The sequence below is a fragment of the Hipposideros armiger genome, unplaced genomic scaffold, assembly GCF_001890085.2.
Source record: "Hipposideros armiger isolate ML-2016 unplaced genomic scaffold, ASM189008v1 scaffold_181, whole genome shotgun sequence".
Classification (NCBI taxonomy): Eukaryota; Metazoa; Chordata; class Mammalia; order Chiroptera; family Hipposideridae; genus Hipposideros; species Hipposideros armiger.
The window spans coordinates 537,975-560,440 of NW_017731531.1; the positions used below are offsets into that span (position 1 = coordinate 537,975).

Sequence of the window (22,466 nt, forward strand, 5' to 3'; positions counted from 1 at the left end):
CACAGTCACTGGGAGCCCAGCACCCAGGCCCGTCCCACCCTGGCTCTACCCACCCGGGCTCTCCCTCCTCACTCACCACACTCATATTTGGCGCAGCCACACACGTTCTCCATGCTATGCATGAACTCCTCATCCAGCTGGGACTTCTCCCACTAGGTGGGGCAGAGGCGGTCAGCACCCCAGGGTGGAGAGGCCCAGCCCTGTCCTTGAGAGCAGCCTGCCACCTGTACCTCTCTTTCTGTCAATTGCCTCCTTGCAGTGGGTGGAAAGGGGGCTGGCAGGCCTGGGGACCCTTGGCACCCTGTGAGCTCAGTTACCCTCCCACGGAGGGAGAAACACCCAGTGTGACTGCAAAGCTTCCCCGGTGAGGAGTGCTCCCCAGGGCCTCAAGCCTTTCCTGTCTTTCTCAGCACCCACTGGCCTCATCAGCCAGGGACGGCTGCGTGGCTACCAGCCCACAATCCCGCTTGGGATCATGGCTCATCCCACCTCCCTTCTGCCTTCACCAGTTGAAGGGAGAAGAGGATGCAACAGGAGACAAAATGAGAGGGAATGCATGCTGGGGTTGGAGGGAACATATAAAATTGAGAAAATTATGTAAAAGAACACCATAACTTTAAACATAACTTTACATTTCTCAGAATATTTTCACCTTCCCCGGTGGCTGTGCAGCCTGGTCGTTAAGGGCATGGGCCCTGGAGTCAGATTTCCTGGGTTCCAGTCCTGGCACTGTGATTTACTAGCTACATGACCTTAACCTTAGTGTCCTTGTTTGTGTAATTGAGATAATCATAGAATTAACCTCATTGCATTGTTGTGAGAATTAATGTGATAATATACATTAATAGGAAAAGTTCCTGGCATATAGTTAGCTCTCAATAAACATTAGCTCCCGTCATGAGTATCATCACCATCATCATCATCTTCACCATTTCCCCCATCACCACCATCATCATCATCACCAGCATCTCCATCATCATCATCACCATCACCATCATCCTCATCATCATTGTACATAATCCTCATCGCACCCTGAAGCGTGGTCATACCCACTTTACAAATAAAGGCATTGTGCCCAGAGAGCAGAGCTCGGGACGAGAGTGCTGACTTTTAATCCAAGGTTCTTTGTACTAGACTAAAGGAATCAGGTCTCTGGAGGAAGGGATGGGTAGAGAGGAAAGGAAAGGGAAGGCAGACTGGGGAAGGCGGACTGGGGAAGGCGGGGGGGAGCAGGGAAAGGGTCTCCATACCAGATGGCACCGGGGCACTGGGATTGTGTCACAGTCACACTCTGAAAAACAGGAGGGGCCAGGACCCACCTCACCAGAGATGTCCAGGTAGAAGTCCCTCTGGGTCTCTAGGCCCTTCACTTCAGGTTCAACCCCTTCTCCAGCCTGCCTACATTTCCCCATGGGGACTGCAACTCCCCTGGTTGGGTGGTGGGGCAATGATGGGTCCTAACACCAAGCTCCACACCGGATGTGGGGCGAGGATAAGTAGGCAGATGGACCAACCACAGGTGCCCTTAAGTCATCTGGCTTCATCCTTCCCAGAACCCATTCCAGAGCAAATGTGGGGCTTCTCTAGGCATGAATATGGCAAGGGTGGAACTTCTGACCATCTGCATTTCTCAAACTTATGTTCCAGCAAGCTCAGCCTTACTACTCCAAGCCATGAGCCATGGGCCGGTCCTGTTCTAAGCTGCAAGAGAGCTGACAGCTGAGGCACCATGAGCAAACTTAAGGGGTACGCCAGCTCTAGCTTCAGGGTGAGGAGCTTCAGGGCAGAGTGGCTGTGAAACAGTGTCTGATGCACTCACTCACGCAGCAAGTATTAGCTTTAAGGGCCTACTCTATGCCAAGATTTTCTCTGTGCTCTGGGGACAAAGCAACTAAAACAGACTACAACCCCTGCCCTCATAAAGTTTACACCGAGGCCTGGAGAAGGACATGCAAAATATCCAGATGCAAAACAGACTTTCTGAGCTCTTTTTAAAATAACATTTTTATAGAAAGGCCCCTGGTGTTCATTATTGACATGCCCACCTACTCCTCAAAGAAGATTTGAGGTAGATTTTAACAAAATCATGTTTACTGTCATATAGTTAAATAAAGACTTTTTAGATGGAAACCCCTTCTGGAACAGGGAGCTTGCTTTTTTCCTTCTTTTATCCTGGGGAGGAAAAGATGTAGGAATGCTCTGCACTCAGAGAGTAGATGTATTGGGGGAGGAAGGTGATTTTGGAGTTTTCCCTCTGGTGACACTGGAGAGACAGAATCTGAGCAAGTTGATAGTGGTGGGTCTGTTCCCTGACCCCCTGCCCTTCCCTCCTCACAGGGGCCCTGGGACTCCGCCTTCAGGAGGGGCCTCGCTGTCCAAGGACTTACCACAGGACTTGTAGGGGCAGCAGCGGTCTGGGCTCCACACCTCCACCAGGGCAGTGCCCATGCCACACTGCACTTGGGGGCAGCGGAAGCTCTCACATACTGCATGAGGGGGAGGCAGGAGACAGACACATCAGCCACAGACAACATGGAGCGTGACTCCCCAGAAATGCAACATGGGCTAAGAAGGGTGTACCCCCTAGTTCCTTTTTAGGAGAAGCTCCCCCCCCTCCATGTCCTGAGACACCCTTGCAGACTAGAGTCCAGAGGAGAAGTCTGGGCTCCCAGAGTCTCCCCATAGAATGACATCAGGAGACCCTAAACCTGCTCTGGGAGGCACTAGTGACATGGCAATGTCAGAACCTTAATTAACATCACTAAATTGGGCCTCCCCCAGATTCTGTGTCACCCTGAGAGCAGTGATCAGAGGGGAACCAGTGGCCAGGATAAGCTCCACCAACCCGGAACGGTTCCCTCTACAGAACAGTACAACCCTTCCCACCTGTGGAATCCACCCACTTGTAGCCCACCCCAAGCCGGCTGTGCTTCGGTCACTCTCTAGGGCTCACACTTCTCTTCTTCCTAGTCTTCAGGCAGGTCCCACTTAGCTTAGGGTTCCTTGGCCATTCTCACATATTGAGAGACCAAAGCAAGGAGTGAGGGAATCTCAAAGCACAATCCTTTGGTGGGGAGGGGAGGTGCAAGGGTCGGCGCTGAAGGTGAAAGACTGTAAGGCTTATTTATCAACTGGTGTTTCAAAAAATTATGAAGTGGAGGGGGAGACGGACATTTGTACAGTGTCAAAGTACTGGGTTACTTTCTGGTTGAAAGAGGAAAAATGTAAATGTCAGATGGAGGGATGTGACATGTCACCACCCTAGTCCAGGGCCAACGCTAACTTCAGTTATAGTGGCTCAGTCATACAGTGTGGTATGAACTACTATGAAGCTCATGTAGTGTCCAGTTAAAACAAATTTTTTTAATTGAAGCCACCAAGCCTTAGATCTAACTCCCAGTTTATAGGAAGCACAGAGGCTAAAGGAGCAAGATCGACAGTTCCCAGAGGAAACAACTAGGTTAATCCAGAAGGTGGAATTTTCTGCAAGACCACAGCCCAGGTGCTCCAATTTAGTGTCCCGCAGAAAAAGGGACCTGTGCTAGATTAAAAGGCATTTAAGAGACACAATGTAAATGTATGGTCCTGGATTGGGTCCTGGGTTGGACAAGCTAGGAGAATCATGGACTGGGTCTGATATAATTTGAAAATTTATTAACATGGAAAGATAAAGATGACAGCTGGTTAAAAAAGGAACATGTACAGGATGACCTCATTTTGGTAAAACACACATACATGAAGTCATAGAAAGGATAAGCACTGAAGTGTTGACAGTAGACTATCTAGGAGGTAGGAAGATAGCATTTTCATTTTCTTGTATTTACTTGGATTTTGTACTTTCTCCAAGGCATATATAGTGCTTTTGTAATAAAAGTATAACGAAGACTGGGACAAAGTAATAATGTCATCGGTCTTGGGGTGAGGACTTTATGAAGGGGCCCAGTGGCACATAAAGGTCCCTGGAGCCCCTCCCAGCCATGGCCCCAGGTCCAGCCAGGACTCACCACACTGGTACAGAGGGCAGCAGAGCTCCGTGGTGTTCTTGTCCACGGTCAGGGCCTCCCCTTCCTGACACTCGGGGATAGGATCTGGACAGTCGCCACAGGCTGAGAGGGGAGAGGGACCAGGGCTGTCACAGGCAGTCCCCCACATGGGGGGCTTGGTAGAGAACAGGTTGCTGGGTGGGGACACCTCAAACACCCAGCTGTGACAGGAGCTAGACTAACAGCAGTGTTTCATGGTCTCGTGTGACCTGTCCTGGGGTCAGAACCTGGAAGTTCTCCCTCTTGTCTACTTAAAGTCTGACACTGAATGAGCAACGATTTCCTCAGGCTCAGTCATGTATGGGGTGAAGTGGGGATTGGTTTCCTCTTCGTCCTGTACTTCTCTCTGGACAGGGAACTCACCCCACCTGAAGACCCCTACCATTTGCTCCTAGTTGCCCAAGGAAGCAGGGGTGAGGGAGGGAGTGGCTGCGGTCTAGGTATGCACACTGACACCTGATGGCACGCCCACCCACCGCAGAAGTAGACGGTGCAGCACGACTCCCCCAGGCGGCCAGCGATCAGGATCTGGTCCTGGCGGCAGCTGGGGACCACCACTGCCTCACACTGGTCTGGGTCACACTCTGAGGACAAGACAGCATTTAGGAGCTGGGAGCAGACCCCGCCTGGCCACACTGGGGCCCCCACCCTGGCTCTGCCCTAATCTCCAGCGAGGCCCCAGGCCCCAGAGCTGTCCTTGCTCCCTTATCCTGGCTGCAAGGCAACCCCCCTTCCCCAGGCGATCAATGTCCCCCTCTCCCTGCACAGGGCCTCTCACCACAGCTGTAGCTGGGGCAGCAGGAGTCCTCCTGGAAGTGGGTGAGGAGTCGGTGGCCGGGGCGGCAGGTCGGGGCGAGGCCCTCACACAGAGAATGGTTACACACTGGCCCAGGGGCCACAGGGCCTGTCACCTGGAGGCTGGGATGTCCCTCAGCCTCCAGCACTGCCCAGCCCCTGGACACCTGGTCCCCATTATGCACCCCAGCCCCCAGGGCCCATGTTCCTGGGAGGGGCCTCTGAGAGTCGCACAGAAAGTCCAGGACTGAGACAGAAGAGCAATAAGAGTTCATGTTCATTATGATGGGCTGTGTCCCTGCTGCTGTTCTAGATCAGTTTTAACTTCTGTGATTCTCCCACCAGTCCGGAAGGTGGGTACTGTATCAGCCTCGTGCTACCAGAGAATTGACGAAGGCACAGAGGGTGCTAAGTGATCTGCTGATGTCACAAGACTGCAAGGTGGTGAAGGAAGAGACCACCAGGCTGGTGGTTTCCGAGCCCAGCGCCTTTAAGCCCTGCTCACACTGACCCCTAAGGCATGGCTCCTGCCCCCCAGGTGTGGTTCTCCACCCTCCTCAGCACATCCCCCACAAGACACTTGCATTTTCCCAGGCCTTGTCCTATCCATTAAAGTCAGAGCAGAACCTTTTAACCATCTAACAGTGAAGATCCAGGGAAGTAAACGGTGGGACTCACCACATGCAGCCCCCAGGCAGCAGGGATCCTCGGTGGGCAGGAGGAGGACCACCTCCCCAAAGCGTGGGCAGCTCTCAGGGCGGGTGACTGGGCAGTCCAGCTCCACTGGGACGATGGTGTCCTGAGCTTGGCACTGGTGCTGGCAGCATCCGCTGAGGGAGCTATTCCAGGTCTCCCCCAGGGCCCGTGGCACCCCTGTGCTGTCAGTGCAGGCTGCAGTGGGAGGCACAGGGGACTGAGGCGTGGGGGACATGGAGGGGCATGGGGGACTTAGGAGTGTGGGGAGACCCAGACTGTCCCAGGCTAGGCCCTCCCTGAGGCATTAACCACCCCAAAGCAGCCCTGGAGGGATGCAGATAGGCCTCAGCCATTGGGCAGGAGGAAGGTGAAGGAAATCCTAGGGTGAGGCCAGCTTTGGAGGGCCCCACCCTGAAAGGAAAGGAACCTACCGCACTTCTCCTCAGGAATGCAGAGTGCCGAGTGGCGCCGGTGCAAGATGGTACCCTCAGAGCAGACGCAGCCCTCTCCCAGCACCTGGCACTGCTCCGGGTCCAGCGGGCCCAGCAGCCCATCCTGGCATGTCTCGGGGGGCTCGCAGGCTGCCACACATGCCTGATAGGTGGAGTCGCTGGAGCACAGGAAGGCTGCAGGGGCACAGTGGACACCATGCTCAGCTCAGACCCCAAGCAGGTAAGGAGAAGGCTCAGAGCATCCTCCATGCCTCAGCACACAGTGTAAAGGGGCTTGGTGTCATTGCCTCTTTCCTCTAGATCAGGAGTCAACAAATAAAGTTTTATTGAAACACAGCCACATCTATGCATTTACCTATTGAATCTGGCTGTTTGTGTGCTGCAAGGGCAGAGTTGAGTAGTTGTGATAGAGGTCATACAGCCCAAATATTTACTATCTGGCCCTGCATAGAAAACATTTGCCAACCACTTGCTGTAGATCAGTGTTTTCAAACTTTCTTGACTGTAAAAGCTAGATTTTCACATCATGGCCCAATACACTCGTACACGTAGAACAGTGGTCTTCGAACCTGATTGCAAAAGAATCCCTTGGGGGCTTTTGAAGTGCCATTAACAGGACCCCACAACAGACCAATAGAATCGGAACCTGTGATCGTGGGCCTCAAGTATCAGTACTTTTTGAAATTCGCTGGGTGATTTCAAAGGGTAGTTTGAATTGAGAATCACTGATTTATTGAAACAAAAAACGTTTTCATGAAATAATGCTTCACCTTTCCAGGTGCAGCACATGCTAGCATTTTCTATTCTATTGCATTTTTAAAATGCTGGTGCTGACCCCCAAATTTGATCTCATACCCACTGAGCTGGGATCCAGTTTGAAAAGCACTACTCTAGATGGTTTTGCCCTTTCATCTTTTATCTGTCATGGGATAGATGTGGCCTTCCTATGAGTTGTTTCCAGCCTTTCGGGATGTGTTCAAACTATACTTTAGGCTGGTCTGCCCGTGCTAACCCCACTAAGTCAAAGCTAATAGAGGTGGGACGAGGTGGATCTCACTTCCATCTTTAGTGAAGGAGGAGAGAGACCGAAAGAAGGGAAAGATGACCAACTACGAAGAGAAAAGTACTAATATTTGCTGAACCGTAACTATGTGAGGGCATGTGTGAGTGAGGAGGCACACTCTGGACACCGTGTCTCATGTCATCTTCAAAACAATCCTAGAGGGCACTGTGGTTCCTGTCCCCATTTTTCAGGTGAAGCGAGGAGACTCGAAGAAATTAAATTATACATAAATGAGATTTACTTGACCTATTAATGTAAATGACAATAAAAATAAATGTGTTAATTTATTAAAACATGTATCTATTTCTTTATAAAGTATTTATTAATTCATATGAATGAATGAATGAATGAATGAATGAAGCCTGGGAAAGCCTGGATGTGGACACAGGCCTATAAGCCTTTTCCCACTCTAACAGGGTGTGGGAGCAACAGAAGGAATGAAGGAGTCCTCTCTGGCCCCCACCCTACTCACGGCAGTAGTCGGAACGCCGCCACTCGATACACACGTGGAACTTGTGGCACATCGCCACGTACACAGTCAGTGCCACGCAGGGCTGCTGCACGTACTTGGTGTCCCGGATCCACAGCTCACAGAACGACTCTGGTGCGACCTGGGCACATGCATCGGGCAGTGCTGCCTCCCCGATTCTCCACTCCCCGGGACCAGTTCCCCCCAGCCCTGCCCAGGGGCAACAATGAGCCTCTGCAGACTCCCCATCCGGTCCCAACCTCAACACCCACATCTACACCTCCCTGCCCTGGCCATTGGCCAGTGGCCCCTCTGCAGGTAGGTGTTGCCATCCCCAGCCTGGGAGGCTCCCCCCATGCCGAACCCAGTTGGCACATACAAAGTGGTGGCAGGCGCTGAAGGTGCGGTTGTACACCATGCGAAGACAAGGGGAGCAGTCAGCTGTGGCACAGCTGTCTGGGCGGAATCGGGTCTGGCCCACCGAGGTCAGAGAGCTGGGCACCTGCCAGCTGTCCAGAAAGGGAGCAGGGTCCTCATCTTCACCCACCACAGAACCATCCTCCAGGGTGAGGTCATTGGCTGCATCCCCATCACAGATACCTGAAAGGGGCAGAATTATCCCATTAACCTCCACCACTCCCAGGTCCCCAGATGTCACTGCATATTCCTCACAACAATTCTTTCAGGCTGGTATTACTATCACCTGTATTTTATAGATGAAGAAAATGAGGCACAAAGAAGCTAAGAATGACATTATATCAGAATTAAAAGTTACTCCCAAAAAAATCTGTTTTAACAGAGATTGCTAGCTAATTACCATACCTGTTTCCTCTTCATCCTGTGCAATCTGCTAGCTTATTTTTCCCAAGCTCCCTTGCAGTTGGGTGAGGCCATGTGACTGAGTCCCAGCCAATGGAACATGAGTGAAGGTGATGGGCACCACTTCCAGGCCTGGTCCATAAACACTTACCAACTCTTTTCCCTTCTGTCGAGTTGGAAGCGTGTGCTGAAAATGGCAGAGCCACAAGATGGACAGAATCTCCATTTGGGAATTTATGTGTGCAAGAAATAAATTTCTGTCGTGCTAAGGCACTGAGCTGGGGGTGGGCTGAAGTTTATTGGTCACAGCTTCTAACATGACCTTGACTTCCAGCTTCATGTCTCATAGTCTAGGTGCCAGGCACACACTTCCCTGCCCTTGACTTTCCTGATGCTGCTCCCTCTGCCTGAAACACTTTCTCAGAAGTCCTTCCTTCAAGGGCCTCTCAGATGCACCATCCATGACCTTCCTAATTCTGTGTAACAGGCTTTGGTCTTCCTCTCTGAGTGCAGAGACTCATTTTCCTTCAGATTCTCATGCTCAGTGTTCCCCACATTGCCTTGTAGAATGGCCAGGATACCAAGCATTCATTTGGATAAAATAGGCATAAATTAGCTGACTTCTGCTCTGACGCCTCCAGCCACCAGTTTTGTGACTATACAGCCTGATGTGACACAAAACCCTCAGATTTTATCAATGGTCCCAGCGGTCACATTTTTGCTCTTGGCATTGAGTCACCAAAGGGTGTCACAAAGGTATCCTGGGGGAGGCGGGGGTGCCTGGCCCGCCAGATTACTGCTGATGGCAGCATTCTCTGCCAGATATAAACAGTAGAAGAAAGAAATGGTGAGAAAAGGATGGTGGTGATGGTGGTGGAGGAAGTGGTGTGAGTGTATGTAAGGAGAGATAGGTGTTTGTGTCAGTAAGAATGGAAGCTTCATAAAACAGGGATTTTGTCTTTTTTGCCTCCTGTTCTGTCCCCAGTGACTGGTACCTGGAAAACATGTGTTCTGCAAATGAAAGATGAACATGAAGCAGACTTACCCATGTTAGTGCAAGGGTAGAGGGCATTTTGAGTACAGGCGCATTGTGTAAATGAACAAAATGAGTATAGACCTCATACAGATGGAGAGCATGCAAGTATGTGTTTGTGTACGTATTCCTATGTCATCCATCATCATAGTCTATCATGGCAGCCTGTCATGCAGTATCCTGTGGGGGCCACGTCCTTCTGCCCTTGCAAGGAGCAGCAGTCCACACTCAGATTCCTCCTGTACCCCTTTTTCTCATCAAAATACATCCAGTCCCTCTGTGATCATGCTGTGGTCTGAAGAACACTAGTTCTATGTGTTGTGGCAGCTCTGCTGTGTGACCTTAAGCAAGCCACTTTCCTCTCTGAGCTCCCTTTCTTCTTTAGTCCAATGGCCATCTCTCAGGGTTATTGTGTGGATGACCTGGAATAAGTTGAGATCAGAGTGTGGAAGTGCTTCGTGAAATGCCCAGGCATATGCAGATGGGAAGGATTATCTGGTATTAGGGAGCTATCAGGGAAGCTGACAGACAGTTCCGGCTGAAGTGACAACTGGTGGAAGCTAGAGCCCTGCGCCATCTCCCTGGTGGCAGCTTCAGCCCCAGAACACGAGACATTAGGTCTCTCTGCCCTGGCAGCTCCACTGGTCCCACCTCTGGCACTCTGTCCCAGCTTTTCCTGGTCTAGGGGCACCTGTGTCTGGGAGCAGAGGTGGGCCCACGAAGCATCCCCCATCCCCTAACTGGGTTCTGCCTCACCACACAGGCCCCGGCCCTGGGCCTCGCTGGCTTTGTTGGCCTCCAGGATCATGAGTCCTGAGCTGTGGAGCCACTGGATCTGGATGTGTGACGGCGTCCGGATCACATACATGTGGCCCGTGTCCTCAATTCTGAACCCATATCTGCTCATGGGGGGCCACACAGGCTGGGAATCCACGGTCACCTTGTGGGAAAGGGGTGTTTAATGTGAATACAGCTTGTCCATCCATCCATCCATCCATTTGTCCAACTAAGAGTTATTAAGCACCTATTACACGCCAGGCTCTGTTTCAGGCTCAGACAGCCAAGACACAACACAGCCCAAAGGTGGCAAGAAAGTCCTGAAAACATTTTTTATGAACACAAAATAATGAAACAAAAAAAAAAAATACAATGGCTGGAGGCAGGCTGAATCTCTATGTCCAAATTAACACAAATTCTGAGCCCTTCTAATCATTCCATTCTTTTCCTGATTCTGCTCAGATAATTTCTTCTGGGAGACCTTCCCTAAATCCCCAGCCTCTGGGTTGGGCACTCCTTCTCTGGGGTCTCCCCATCTTTGTGCTGAATGTGAAGACAGAATCCCTCAGAACAAAAGTGCAGAAGTGAGGTATTTTAGCCACAGTCATTTAAGGCCACTGTCTTTGGCCATGCTGAATACCTTCCCCTCTATCACCATTCTAACTTCCTTCCCATCACCATTCTAAGCTCCTTCTCCTGGTACACGTCCTTGCTTGATATTAGGGTGGTTACAAGTATTCTAATTAAAATAACTTCCAAATATAACTAATTTGGCATTATTTGTCTTTACGAGGGCCCTTCCCACTCCTGCCCCCAGGAATAAGCCTCAAGGCCCCTCCACCCCTGGACGCCCTGCCCTGCCTGAGGGCTGGCTCTTTGAGGCACTCACCTTCCGGTTGAAGCGGTCAATGATGACCTGGCGAGTCAAGTGCGTCACATTCAGCAATACCACACAGAACGGGGGCCAGTTCAGGTGCCCCTGCAGAGAGAGTCCAGCTCTCATCAGTCCTGCCTACTCATCCTGGTGACCAAATGTGACCACACTCTTCCCACCCTGTCCCTGCCCCCCACCTCCCAACAGCACGCCAGGAGCACCTATCAGGCTGTGCAGGTGATGCAATACCATGAAACACTTTTGGCTACACCTGACTTCATGCAAGTCCAGCCACAAAACCAACAAAAACAAAACAAAACAAAAACTGGCTCATGGCAACACCCTAGTAGGCGCTTCCCTGTAGTTGGCACCTTGATCAGGCCACATTTTGCAGTGACATCTCAGCTTCTCTTCACCTCAGTGCCATCTCAGTGCCATAGGCAGCTGGGACAAGCCGGGGATGGCGTGGGCCCCAGGAAAGGCCAGGGGAATGGCCCCTTTCCCCAGGTGCCCAGTCCAGGAGACCCCTGAGAGACAGAGGGAGTTTCCACATCTGTCCTCACCTCCAACACTCCTCAAAACTGCTCAATCTCCCCTCCAAACCTAGTCAAATCCCTAAGTGCTGGCAGGAAGGGAAGCAGTCACCAGGTTGGCACTTTTGCAGTCGAGGACATGGACGGTGACCATTTCATCAGGGCTCTGGCTGAGGATGTAGATGGCCTCCTTGAACAGGGCTGCATGGCTCCCATCAAAGGTCACAAAGCTCAGATCGGGGAAGATTGAGCATCGGCCTGGGGGTGGGGAGGGGCAGAGGACACGCAGAGTAAACAGATGCCTCCGAGGTGAATGCTGCTTAGATTCACAGGGCAGGTGCCCGGGCCTCTTCCTGGGTGACTCAGAGGCCCTGGGGGCTGGAGGGTCACATGGAGTAGGCATCATACAGAGATCAGAGGTCGCAAGTGTAGGAACTCTGCCAGGTCAGGGGTCACACTGAGACAGGAGGTCTAATGGGAGGGTTACCCTGAGGCTGCGGAGCACCCACGTCAGGGGCAGAGGTCACACTGGGGCAGGGGTCCGAGAAGGACATCAGAGGCTCCCGTGGACCCCAGGACTCACAGGCACACTCCCAGAAGGGGCAGCAGCGGTCCCCACCCACTCTCACTGCAAGGCCCAGGACCCCACAGCGAAGGGGCGTGACGTCCTGGGGACAATTCTGGGACTGGTTCACACGGATCAGCTGGCCCTCCAGGCAGATGTGGCGGACGCAGTCCTCCTCTGCAATTGGCTGGGGCACAGGATGGGGGAGCAGCATGAGAGCCTGCCCTGGGGCTACAGCCACTTACTCCTGCTCCACCCACCTCACTGGGAGGGCACAAGATCCTTTGGGAGGCATACTTTAGCAAAAGGGGACCCTGGGGTAAAATTATGAGGGGATGGCACCCTCACTTTGCCACCACCCAACATGCCATCGGGGCCTGGGGCTGGGCTGAGTGGGATTGAGGGTCAGGGGGCTGACTTCTCGAGACCTCTGCATATCTGCCTGGCCTGTGCTGAGAGCCCCAGGTACACAGACACTCAGACTCACAGAAACCCAAACTCCCCCCCCACACACACACACACATGTGCGCACACACACACACGCGCACGCACACACTCACAAATGCACAGACACACATGATCTCTTAACATCATGCATCACACACACAGAGATATCTGCGTGCTCACATGTGAACACAAACATGTGCACACCCAGTCCCATGCAGGTACCCAGATACAAACATGTACACACTGGCACACCCACGTTGTCACACACTTGTTATCACACTAAGCCATCCAATCAGCCCCTGGGGCCCTAATGGTATGGTATCAGGGGGCTACAGGAGCCTGGGGAATTTCTCAGGCTCCAGAGGCTTGGGGCAGGGGTAAGGACAGTGACTAAACTCCATCTTGTCGCCTGACAACTGGTTAAAAAGCTGCACCAGCCCTTGTCCCTTGCCTAGGAACGTGTGTGGTGGTATCCAGGCACAGTGGCACAGGGAGAGGGAAAGCATGGAGGGTCTACATACAGGAGGCCAGAACTCTGGCAAGTCACTCACAACACACAGGGCAGATGCATTGGCTTCAGCGGTGGTTGCCAAGGCCTCGGCTGAAGGCTGTGAGATGCTTGGGACTGCGGCCGAGCGCCCAGACTGCACGGTGGTGGCCTCTCTCACAGGCTCTGCTGGGGGCTGAGGTCCTGCTGAGGTTCCATGGGCCTCGGCCAACTGAGGGAGCAGCACCAGTGAACTCTCTCGGGAGGCAGTCCTGGCAGAGACAGGGCTCAGGGGATAGGATGTGGGCACTGGTGGCACTGTGCCGACCCAGGGGCTCTCGGCCTTAGTCACCAAGGTAGCGAGAGTATGGGTCACAGCAGGCGTGAGCTCTGTGGGCCTCCCCTGGGCAGAGCCCTGTAACAAGGGGGGCAGAGACACTTGCTTGGACAGGATGGCCATCTTCTCTGTAGTGCTCTTTCGTGGGGCAACGGATACTGTGGAGGCCACCCCCTCAGCCACGGCCACAACTCCAGAGGTTGGCAATGTGGTTCCCAGAAGCAGGCTTGGAGCTGTGCCGGTTGCCTGAGGGCCTGTGTGACTGGGAGGGTGCACCTGGGCCACGACAGCTGGGGTGAGAGGCAGGGCTGGACGGAGTGTCTGAGCAGATGCAGTCATGGCCGTGGCAAGAGATGTGGCCTGTTGCTGGAGTGGAGGGGTGATGACAGAGCCCTTGGGGCCAGGCGTGGCCACTGGGGCAGACGTGCCCACTTTGGCCAGAGGCAGGCTGGTGTCAGGAGGCAGACCAGAGAGGAGCTGTGATGGCCGAGTTGACTCCAGAGACATGAAGGGCGTGGCCGCCAGCCCGCGAGCAACTGTGGACAAGCTGGTGGTAGCTGGAGACCTGGCAGCTGTGGTGGTGTGCCCGGTGGGGTGGGGCATGGCAGTGGGGAGCGGGCCAGGAAGTGGAGAAGGAGGCAGGCTCGTGGGCCGGCTGGGCCCAGGCTGGACCTTCTCTGTGGATGGCACCATCTCCATGCCCTCTGTCACCATGGGACTGACAGGAACCTGCTCTACTGCTGTTCTAGCCTCAGTTGTGGGGCTGCTTGGGCTGGACATGCCATGAGCCTGTATGGGTTCAGGGATCCCTGTCCTGGTCGTGACCTTCGTCGTTATTGCAGGTGTCATCAAAGCCTCATGGGATTCGGAGGAAGCGGGGAGCCTGGAGGTCACTGCAGGAGAAGCCTCAGGCCTGGAGGGGGCGCTTGCAGGCGATTCCAGGCCTGGGGAGGCCTGTAAGGGTGTTGTCTTAACAGGCACGGAGTCAGGGCCTGGCACTGTCACCGCTTTGGTCATGAGTGGGAAGCGAGGTACCGGGGGTGACTGGGAGGAGACTGTGATGTTGGGACTTCCTGCAAAGGTCACCGGTACCCTGGTCGTCTGCATGGCACCCAACCCCATGCCAGGCATAGGCACCTGCTGTGAAAGAGGGCGAGACGAGGACCCTGGTGTCTGGGGGGTAGTCAGTTGGCTGGCAGCCACTCCCTTGCTGGCCGGGGTCTGTGTGGGGTACTCAGGGAGGTTAGATGTAGTGACCCCCAGCGGCTGCTGCAGTGTGGCCTGGGAGGGGCCTGGAGGCAGCGTTGGCCCCTCAGTGGCTGCCATGGATGGGTTCAGGGACGTGGTGAGTGGGAAGGCTGGGGTGAGTGCTGGCCTGTAGGAGGGAACCCCAGGAGTGTCCTGTGGAAACTGTAGCTCCTGGTCACTGGGGGTGGGCAGCACTTGACTGGGAGGCAGGGTCTCATTGCCAAGGGCCTCTGTAGGAACCAAAACCGCTGGCTCCACACCTGGCAGGTGAGAGAAGAGGCTCAGATGACAGGCTAACTACTGCCCCAGGGCTCACCACTGGGCAGGGCTGTGAGGCTTCCAGACCGGCACCCCAGTCAAGCCTGACCGACCCACAGCCTCTGTCACACAGATGACTCAGAGAAGTCAAAGGGTCTGGACCCGGCCCCATATTTCAAACCCTGAGCCCAGAGCCCAGGAACCTCAGGTCTAAGTCTGGTTGCACCAAATTCTCACCATGTGACCCCAAGCCAGTCCCTTCCCTACTCGGCCTCAGTTTTCATCTCTGTAAAACAGGGAGAATGGACTGGATGAGGTCTCCTACTCTATGGTATTCTCCTTCGGGAGGTCCCTATGCTGACCTTGCCTCTCCAGGGACCTGGGGGCTCTGGGCATAACAGGTCCATGAGACCCAGGGGATTTACAGCAAATCTGAGGGAGGGATGAGAAAGCCAGGCCACTCACAGTCTTCCAAGTAGACACATCTCTGTGTGACTTCATCCAGGACCTTGGGGGTGGGGCATGCAGGCACGCAGCCTTCTACCCTGAGGACAGAGCGGCGAGCAAGTTAGTAATCTGGAATATGGGGAGGGTCTCCTCTATTCACTTGGATTGAGCATAGGCCTCATCCTTTTTTTATGACACCTGTCTGTGTGTTGTTATTAGGTACATGCTCACATGAGCCTCCGTAAGCTGTCACAAGTGTACAGGAGCACACATACCCAAACATGCATGCCGCAACTCCTGCCCTCAGACCGAGAGGCAAACACACAAAAATAAGGTCCGGCTGTGCACACACCGTGCACACACTTGCACATGCTCGCATGTGCTTCCACTTAGGCACATTCTCACACACCCCCTACACACTTGCAGGACTCAAAAATATTCACACAGACGTATATATACACCCACACAGACTGCTATGAACATCAGTGTGTACACACTCATGCACACAGCTGCACCAACACCCCAATGCATGCAGCAGCTCATACACATGTACATATGTACAGCTGTACAAGCCCAGGCACACCTGTATACACACACTAACAGACACAGGGCTCGGCTATATGTACATCGTGTACAAACTGATACTCACATATGCCCATAGGAGGCATGTTCACCCTGGTACACACCCCCCCATACACACAGCACACAAAACATGCATATACAAGTATATGTGAGTACACACACGCCCAGTACACACTCACACTTCTGCCTACAGACTACATACGAGCCCATTCCCACACATGTATGCTCAAATATGCTAATGCTCACACCTTGACCACTTGACTCCATGCCATCTCACCTGGGCACATCCTGGCAGCTGGCTGCCTGTGGATCCCGGCAGGTTTGGAAGCAGGGGCTGGCACAGGCATCATAGCGCCACTCGCAGATGGGGTAGGCAGTCCCCGATGACTTGGCATCTGGAAAGGCGACCCACCCCAGAGTTCCAAGACTAAGTGAGCCTGGGCACCAGCCCCAGGCCACGTGCCACAGCACAGAGGATGTCCAGCTCAGCCCATGCCCACCCAGCCCCATGGAAGAGACAAATGGACTCATGCAGGAAAAGTGAAGACAAAGATAATAAAAGCCAACCTCAGGGGACGCTGCATCTTTGAGAGTTGGTGTCGGTGCTTGGAGGATCCTTGGGATGGGGCTCAGGGAACTTGGTGTAGGGGCTGAGGATGGGGGTGCTATGGAGTGGGCAGTTGGAGTTGGGCTTTGAGAGGTGGCCAAAGAGGAGGCTGGGGCTTCTGATCTCTCCATAAGCTGCTTGTCGCCCTGCCTCTCTGGGACCTTGGTGGTCAGGCTTGCCCAGAACCCCAGGACACAGTTCCTTCCTCTTTGCCCTGCCTCTGGCTGGGCCACTGCAGACCTCCATGGAGGCAAGAGGTTTTCCCTTGAGGGGTAGGGGAGACGTTAGGGGAATCCCTTCCCCTCTCAGCCCAAGACCCTGTGGGGCATCTGGCCCCAGACAGGGTAGAGGGCTGTTCTTCACAAGCCCTACCCTCTCTGTTCCCCGGGGGCCTCCCTGAAGCAGCCTCCTTGTAAACCAGTCTCGGGACCCGGAGGGTACAGTTTTTCTGAGCAATGTGCCTGTTGCCCTGAGTAACTTGGGCTACTGCTACTAATAACAACAGCTAACTCTTAAATAGCACCAAGCACGACACTCAACATTTCATAAGCATTTACTCATTAATCCTCTCAAGGACCTTATGAAGTAGCATCATTATTATTCCCATTTTATGGATGAAGACACTGAGGTACAGCAGATGCTGGGAAAATGAAACTCTCCCAGAGGAGAGGTCCTCAGAAAAGGCCCTGTGGCCAGTGCCTTGATAAGTGAGGGATCCTCATGGAAAGTCGATAGCCTGTGGGGAGCCTTGAGGCAGACAAGAACCCAGACCTCTCTGGCACAAGTGACGGGGTCTCTGAAACCGTGTCCTGAGCAGGGAGGCGTGGACAGGACCCACAGTGGGCTGGAGGGGGCAGCCCCACCCCAGCAACCCCTTCCTGACTTCCTAGTCCCCACACTGCTGCCGACTGTGAAGAATCCTGCTTTTCCAAGATCCTTGAGACCAGAACCGAGAACTTACGTTTGGGGAGAACCGTCTATGAGCCAGGCCCAGAGCAAAGCCCATGAGAGGCACCGATCCTCACAATAACCTTCGGAGGCAAAATCCCCATTGTTCAGGCAAAGAAAGACTCAGGGGAACAGGGGTTCTCCTCCAAGTGCCAAGGACCGGGGTCAGGATTCAAACCAAGGCTGCCTGGCTTCAGAGCCTGGGCACATTCCACTCTGCCTCGGTGTCTTCCAGAAAGGGACACAGTCCTGCCATCATAGCCAGTGATGAACCTGTTCATTGGCGGACTACATAGATGACCCCTGAATGTAGGAATGAGCTGGCCCAGCCCTGATTTGTGTGTGTGTGGTGGTGGTGGTGGTGGTGGGGGTGATAAATGAAAAGCCTGGCTGGAGATTCTTTTACATACATGTGAATCCATTCATACAGCACGAGGTGCCCTCACAGGCACGAACATACATGTGCACATGTAGGACGGAAAGGCCAGCCTGGGGCAGCAAAGAAACGGTGATCGCTTCCTCCAGGGTTTAGGCAGAGAACAAACAGTTTTGGGGTAGACACACCAGGCAGCAGGATGGCAAAGCCCTGGGACCCTTTCCAGCCTCAGCTGGAAAGGACGTGGTGTTGCCCCATCACTGCCCAGGGTCCTGAGCCTCCATGGGGGAGAGGGGGAAGCTATTGGTTCACAGGGAAGGTATGTGACCCATCAGCAAGAAACCTGAGCTAGCGGGCTACGCAAGCAGTGGCCACGATCACTTTCCCTTCATTTCCGCAAAGGCCACCCTATTTTTAGACTGTGTAATTGGCCTGTGGGAGTAAACAAGACCCAGGAGGCTGCCTGGGCCCCAAGCCATACTGTCCATAGCTCCCTCAGCCCCCAAACATGGAGGCCAGGCCACCTTCCATCTCAGGGGTGGCACCCCTGTGCCTTCCTGTGCCCAGAGAGTGATGACTCTGCCTCTTGGAGGCAATTGGAAGGGTGAGTGGGGAGACGGAAGGAAGGCCAGCTGAGGGAGGGGCTGCGGGGCCAAGGGTGGCGGCAGGGTAGACACCTACCCAGAAGGCGGAAGAGCGTGCCCCAGCGGAACATCTCCGTGTGTTCGTATGGCCGCAGGGCCAGCATGGGGCCCGACACATAAAGGAAGGACCCAGGCTCTGCCAGGGACTCCAGGGCCACCAGGCCTGTCCGCCATGTCCCCTGATGCAGCACAAAGGAGGCCTGGCGGTGGAAGGCATCGCTGCCCTGCCACTTGGCCAGCTCCAGAGACCCATTGGCTGTGATGTGGAGGAAGAAGTTGGGTCTGTCCGCTGCCTCCAGGGATACGACATCTGGGTCTGCAAAGAGCCACATGGGTAAGGTCAGTGCAGAGAGGGGTGCAGACACCTGGCGACACAGGAGGGCAACACACTCTGTGGATGAGCTGGGCCCCGCTCCTCCACACCTGCCCCCTTCCCCTCGGCCCACCTAGTTCTGCCTGCGGGCCGCCCCTCGGTGCACACCTCTGTGGCAAGGTGGAGGGTTAGAACAGCCACCACCTGCCAAACCTTGAAGAGGTAACTGAACTCCCTCCCTCCCTCTCTTCCTGCCTTCCACAAACATTTTTTTTTTTTTAGCTGAACCATCCTGCCACCTGTTGGCAGCTCAGCGGCAGCTGGGGCCGGGCATCGAACTGCTGTTGCTCAGAGCTCACACTCTTGAGCGAGCTCTTAACCAACTGAGCCACTCGGCCGGCCCCCCACAAACATTTTTTGAAGACCCGCTGTGTGCCAGATGGAATCCCAGATGTCAGGGATGCAGCATGGGGCAGGGCAGACAGAAACAGCCACGCTGGTGGAGCTCATGTTCCATTGGTCGGCATGGACAAGCTGCGCCTGGTGATTTGCTAGGTTTCATGACCCCAGCTTGGTCCTGCTCCTCACAGAATCCCACCGCGTCAGAGCTGGTGGACCTGGGGGACACTGAGCCCAACCCACAGATGGGAAAACAGTGTCTCAGGGAAGGGAAGAGGTTTGCCCAGAGCCCCAGAGCCTGTCTCTCCTGACCTTTCTCCTATACCCACAAGGGCGCACTTGTAGAGTAGGGATCACTGCTGGGTCCATATTCCCCCGTCCCCATCAAGGACATTCTCTGCTCTCCATTTCTTCCCATCACAATTTTTCCCATCCTTCAAGCGACACCTCCTCCATGCAGCCACCCCAGATCCCACCTGAAAGGCACTTTCTCTCATGCTGTCCAGTACTCTGGACACAGTACAAAGAAAGGAGCCCAGGATGGGGTGGGGGTGGGAACCTGGGTCCTCACCCTGCCCCCAGTTGCCCATGAAACCCAGCCTGACTGAGATGGAGGCTGAACTCTGGGGTCCTGTCCACAGCGATGTTTTCCAAGGGTGCGATGCTCTGGAGTTCTGCTAAACATGCCCATAAAACCAATGGAAAATCGACACTTCCTCTGGATTAGACCTTACTCACTGCACTAAAATACTGAATGGGCAACAGAAAATTCCCACTGAGCAATCGGCGTGTTGCATCTGGGAGATTGTAACACACCCTTCTTCATGCAGGACCACACAGATCTAGGGATCAGCAATGTCTAGGGAGGCAGTGTCCTTTTGGGGGATGGTGGGGTGCTTCTGGCCCTCCAGTGGTGCCTGGCTCCTCACTCCCAGGTCTCCCTGTGCACAGACATGATTCCTCCTGGCACTTCCTACTGTACCCCTGGTTCACACCGCCACAAACACCCCCCATAGCTGGGGACGCTTGCTGTGCCTGGTGCCGGGCAGGAGCTGGGGTGTTCCTCCCCTCCTTAAAGCCCCTCCATGGCTCCCTACTATACTCAATATAACGATCCAGCTCCTGAGCTTGGCTTACTAGTCCCTTCCTGACTCCTTCTCATCCCTCAGGGGAACATCCCTTATTTTAAGAACCCTCTCCTGACTCCCCAGGACTGAGTCAGAGGCTCCTCCCAAGTGCTACCACAGGCGCCATGCATGCCTTTGACCATGGCTGTCTCCCGGATGCAACTATGGACTTCTGGTGGGCAGGGATAGTGTCTCTTACATCCCTGATATCCCCAGGGCCAAGCCCTGTGCCTGGCATGGGACTAGGACTCAATGAAAGGGAGGGAGGCAAGGGACAGGCAGAGAGAGACGGGGGGAAGGGGGCAGGGGGAACGAAGGGAGGTAGATCCTCAAAACTAGACAAATGGCAAAACTAGACAAAACTAGACCCTGAGAATCTGAGAACTTCAATTCTTAGATCGGGATGAATTCTCTGAGAAGCGTTTTGGCCCAACGTTCCACTGGATGCTGAGACTGGCTGCATGGCCCGTCCCTGTCATTAGGGAGATACTGACTAGATGGGCCCAGCTGGATCTTGGGGGGAGACACCCCGGTCACAGTGAGCCACACAATGTGGGACACACAAACGGCCGCAGAAGAGAAGGCTTCCTGGCACTCGAGAACTGAGGCCTTGGCCCAAGGGCCCAGCACAAATACCACTCAGGGGTCACTCCCCTCTGGGCAGGGTTCTGCCACCCCTCAAGTGCTACTGAACTCTAGAGAAAGGACAAAGCCCACTAAAGTCAAGCCCTTCAGGTGTGCTGGTCGTCTGCGAGCCAGGGGGGTATGGTTGGTTCCAGGGGGGCTCCTGTCTGTGTAACCCACTAGCCGAGAACTAAGGATCATCACCTTAGCACATCGAGAACCCACTCCCTAGTCATAGGAAGGAGCCGTGAATAGATGAGCCAGCTCCCCCTGCAAGGGCATTTAAAGTCTATACAGTCTTAAAAATGGAGGCCCGAGGAGGAGGAAGAAGGGAAGGTGGAGGAGGGCGAGGAAGTAGCGACTGTTATCACGCGGCTTTTCTGGAACACAGCTATTGTGTAAAGTTAGGTACAAAGGTACGTTGGGACCTTGGCCTCCCTGGTTTTTTCAGAAGAAGATGGGACATATGTCTCTTGAAAAAGGCCAAGAGGCTGACCCCCAAACCCTGTCTCAGCTGGGAAAGGGGTGCCTCTTGGAGCCCCACATTTCTCCAGCCACTGACAACTGCCTCCCTCCACCAAGGGCTGGAGTGAGGCCAGGGGCGGGCCTTACCGTGGGCCTTGGCCTTGTACAGTGCAGCCGTCAGCAGGAAGTTCACAATGTCCCCCGGCATCACGTCTTCTGCACGCGCGAGGACCATGGCACCGCCTGCCGCCTGCATGGACACCAGGGTACTGCCAGCTGCCTGGCTGGCCAGCTGGTAGGGGCCCTTACCTAGTGCTAAAGAGAAAGGGCCCAGTCGTAAGGCCTGCCTCCTTGGGCCTCTGCCCACCTCCCATCCCTACCTGCCTACCCCTGCCAGAGGTAGGGCAGAGGGAGGGTGCCAAGGAGGTGCTCGTGGTGACTTTCCTCACCCCATGCCCCAGGGACCTTGAGTTCCATGAGAAGGAAAGACAAGAACCCCAGGCTTCCAGCCCCCCTAACAGGGACTGACTCTCTGCACAGCACCTGAATCATTTCACAGGAAGCCTGGGAACAAGGCCACCCGTGGGGGCATCTGGGCCCCCAAAGTCTCTCTGTGGGCCTGTCCCACTGCCTGAGACTCTGCCATTGCAGCCACTGCTATGTTCTGAGTCTCTACCGGGAGGAGATATCAGACTTGGTCTCTGCCCACCCATGGCCTGAGGGATGAAGGCCAGGGAGGCTTAGGCTCAACATTAGTGTTTCCTTCTTTTAAACATCTGTGACTTTTGTGTCTCTTGGGCTCGTGTGGTTGTCAGTACAAGTTGGTTGCCTAGACAACTGTTAACAGCCTCTAACTGACTCCCTGCCCCTGGTGTGCTCTTACCCCCAGTGCCTCCTCCCCACAGGTGCCTGCGTCATCTTCCTAGCCACACTCCCTGCTGGGACTCATCGGTGGCTCCCCACTGCCCCCAGGATAGAATCCAAGAGCCTAGCTTGAATTCAGGGGCCCTTCCTGCCCCAACCCCTGCCTACTTCCCC

At 54.3% G+C, this 22,466-nt stretch overlaps 1 protein-coding gene across 1 annotated transcript in view; it reads right to left on the reverse strand.

Annotated features, from left to right (window-relative positions):
- OTOG (otogelin) overlaps positions 1 to 22,466 on the reverse strand; it is a 73,590-nt gene that overhangs the window by 6,699 nt on the left and 44,425 nt on the right. The window contains exons 32-50 of the mRNA XM_019652522.1: positions 21,576 to 21,743; positions 18,538 to 18,816; positions 16,203 to 16,320; positions 15,362 to 15,441; positions 13,118 to 14,898; positions 12,138 to 12,306; positions 11,667 to 11,812; positions 11,037 to 11,126; positions 10,127 to 10,310; positions 7,898 to 8,118; positions 7,522 to 7,660; positions 5,966 to 6,160; positions 5,517 to 5,729; positions 4,822 to 4,926; positions 4,520 to 4,627; positions 4,005 to 4,106; positions 2,388 to 2,486; positions 1,251 to 1,291; positions 77 to 152 (exon numbers count right to left, since the gene is read on the reverse strand). Coding sequence (XP_019508067.1) covers positions 77 to 152; positions 1,251 to 1,291; positions 2,388 to 2,486; positions 4,005 to 4,106; positions 4,520 to 4,627; positions 4,822 to 4,926; positions 5,517 to 5,729; positions 5,966 to 6,160; positions 7,522 to 7,660; positions 7,898 to 8,118; positions 10,127 to 10,310; positions 11,037 to 11,126; positions 11,667 to 11,812; positions 12,138 to 12,306; positions 13,118 to 14,898; positions 15,362 to 15,441; positions 16,203 to 16,320; positions 18,538 to 18,816; positions 21,576 to 21,743 — 4,314 coding nt within the window. The remainder of the gene's footprint in view (positions 1 to 76; positions 153 to 1,250; positions 1,292 to 2,387; positions 2,487 to 4,004; positions 4,107 to 4,519; positions 4,628 to 4,821; positions 4,927 to 5,516; positions 5,730 to 5,965; positions 6,161 to 7,521; positions 7,661 to 7,897; positions 8,119 to 10,126; positions 10,311 to 11,036; positions 11,127 to 11,666; positions 11,813 to 12,137; positions 12,307 to 13,117; positions 14,899 to 15,361; positions 15,442 to 16,202; positions 16,321 to 18,537; positions 18,817 to 21,575; positions 21,744 to 22,466) is intronic.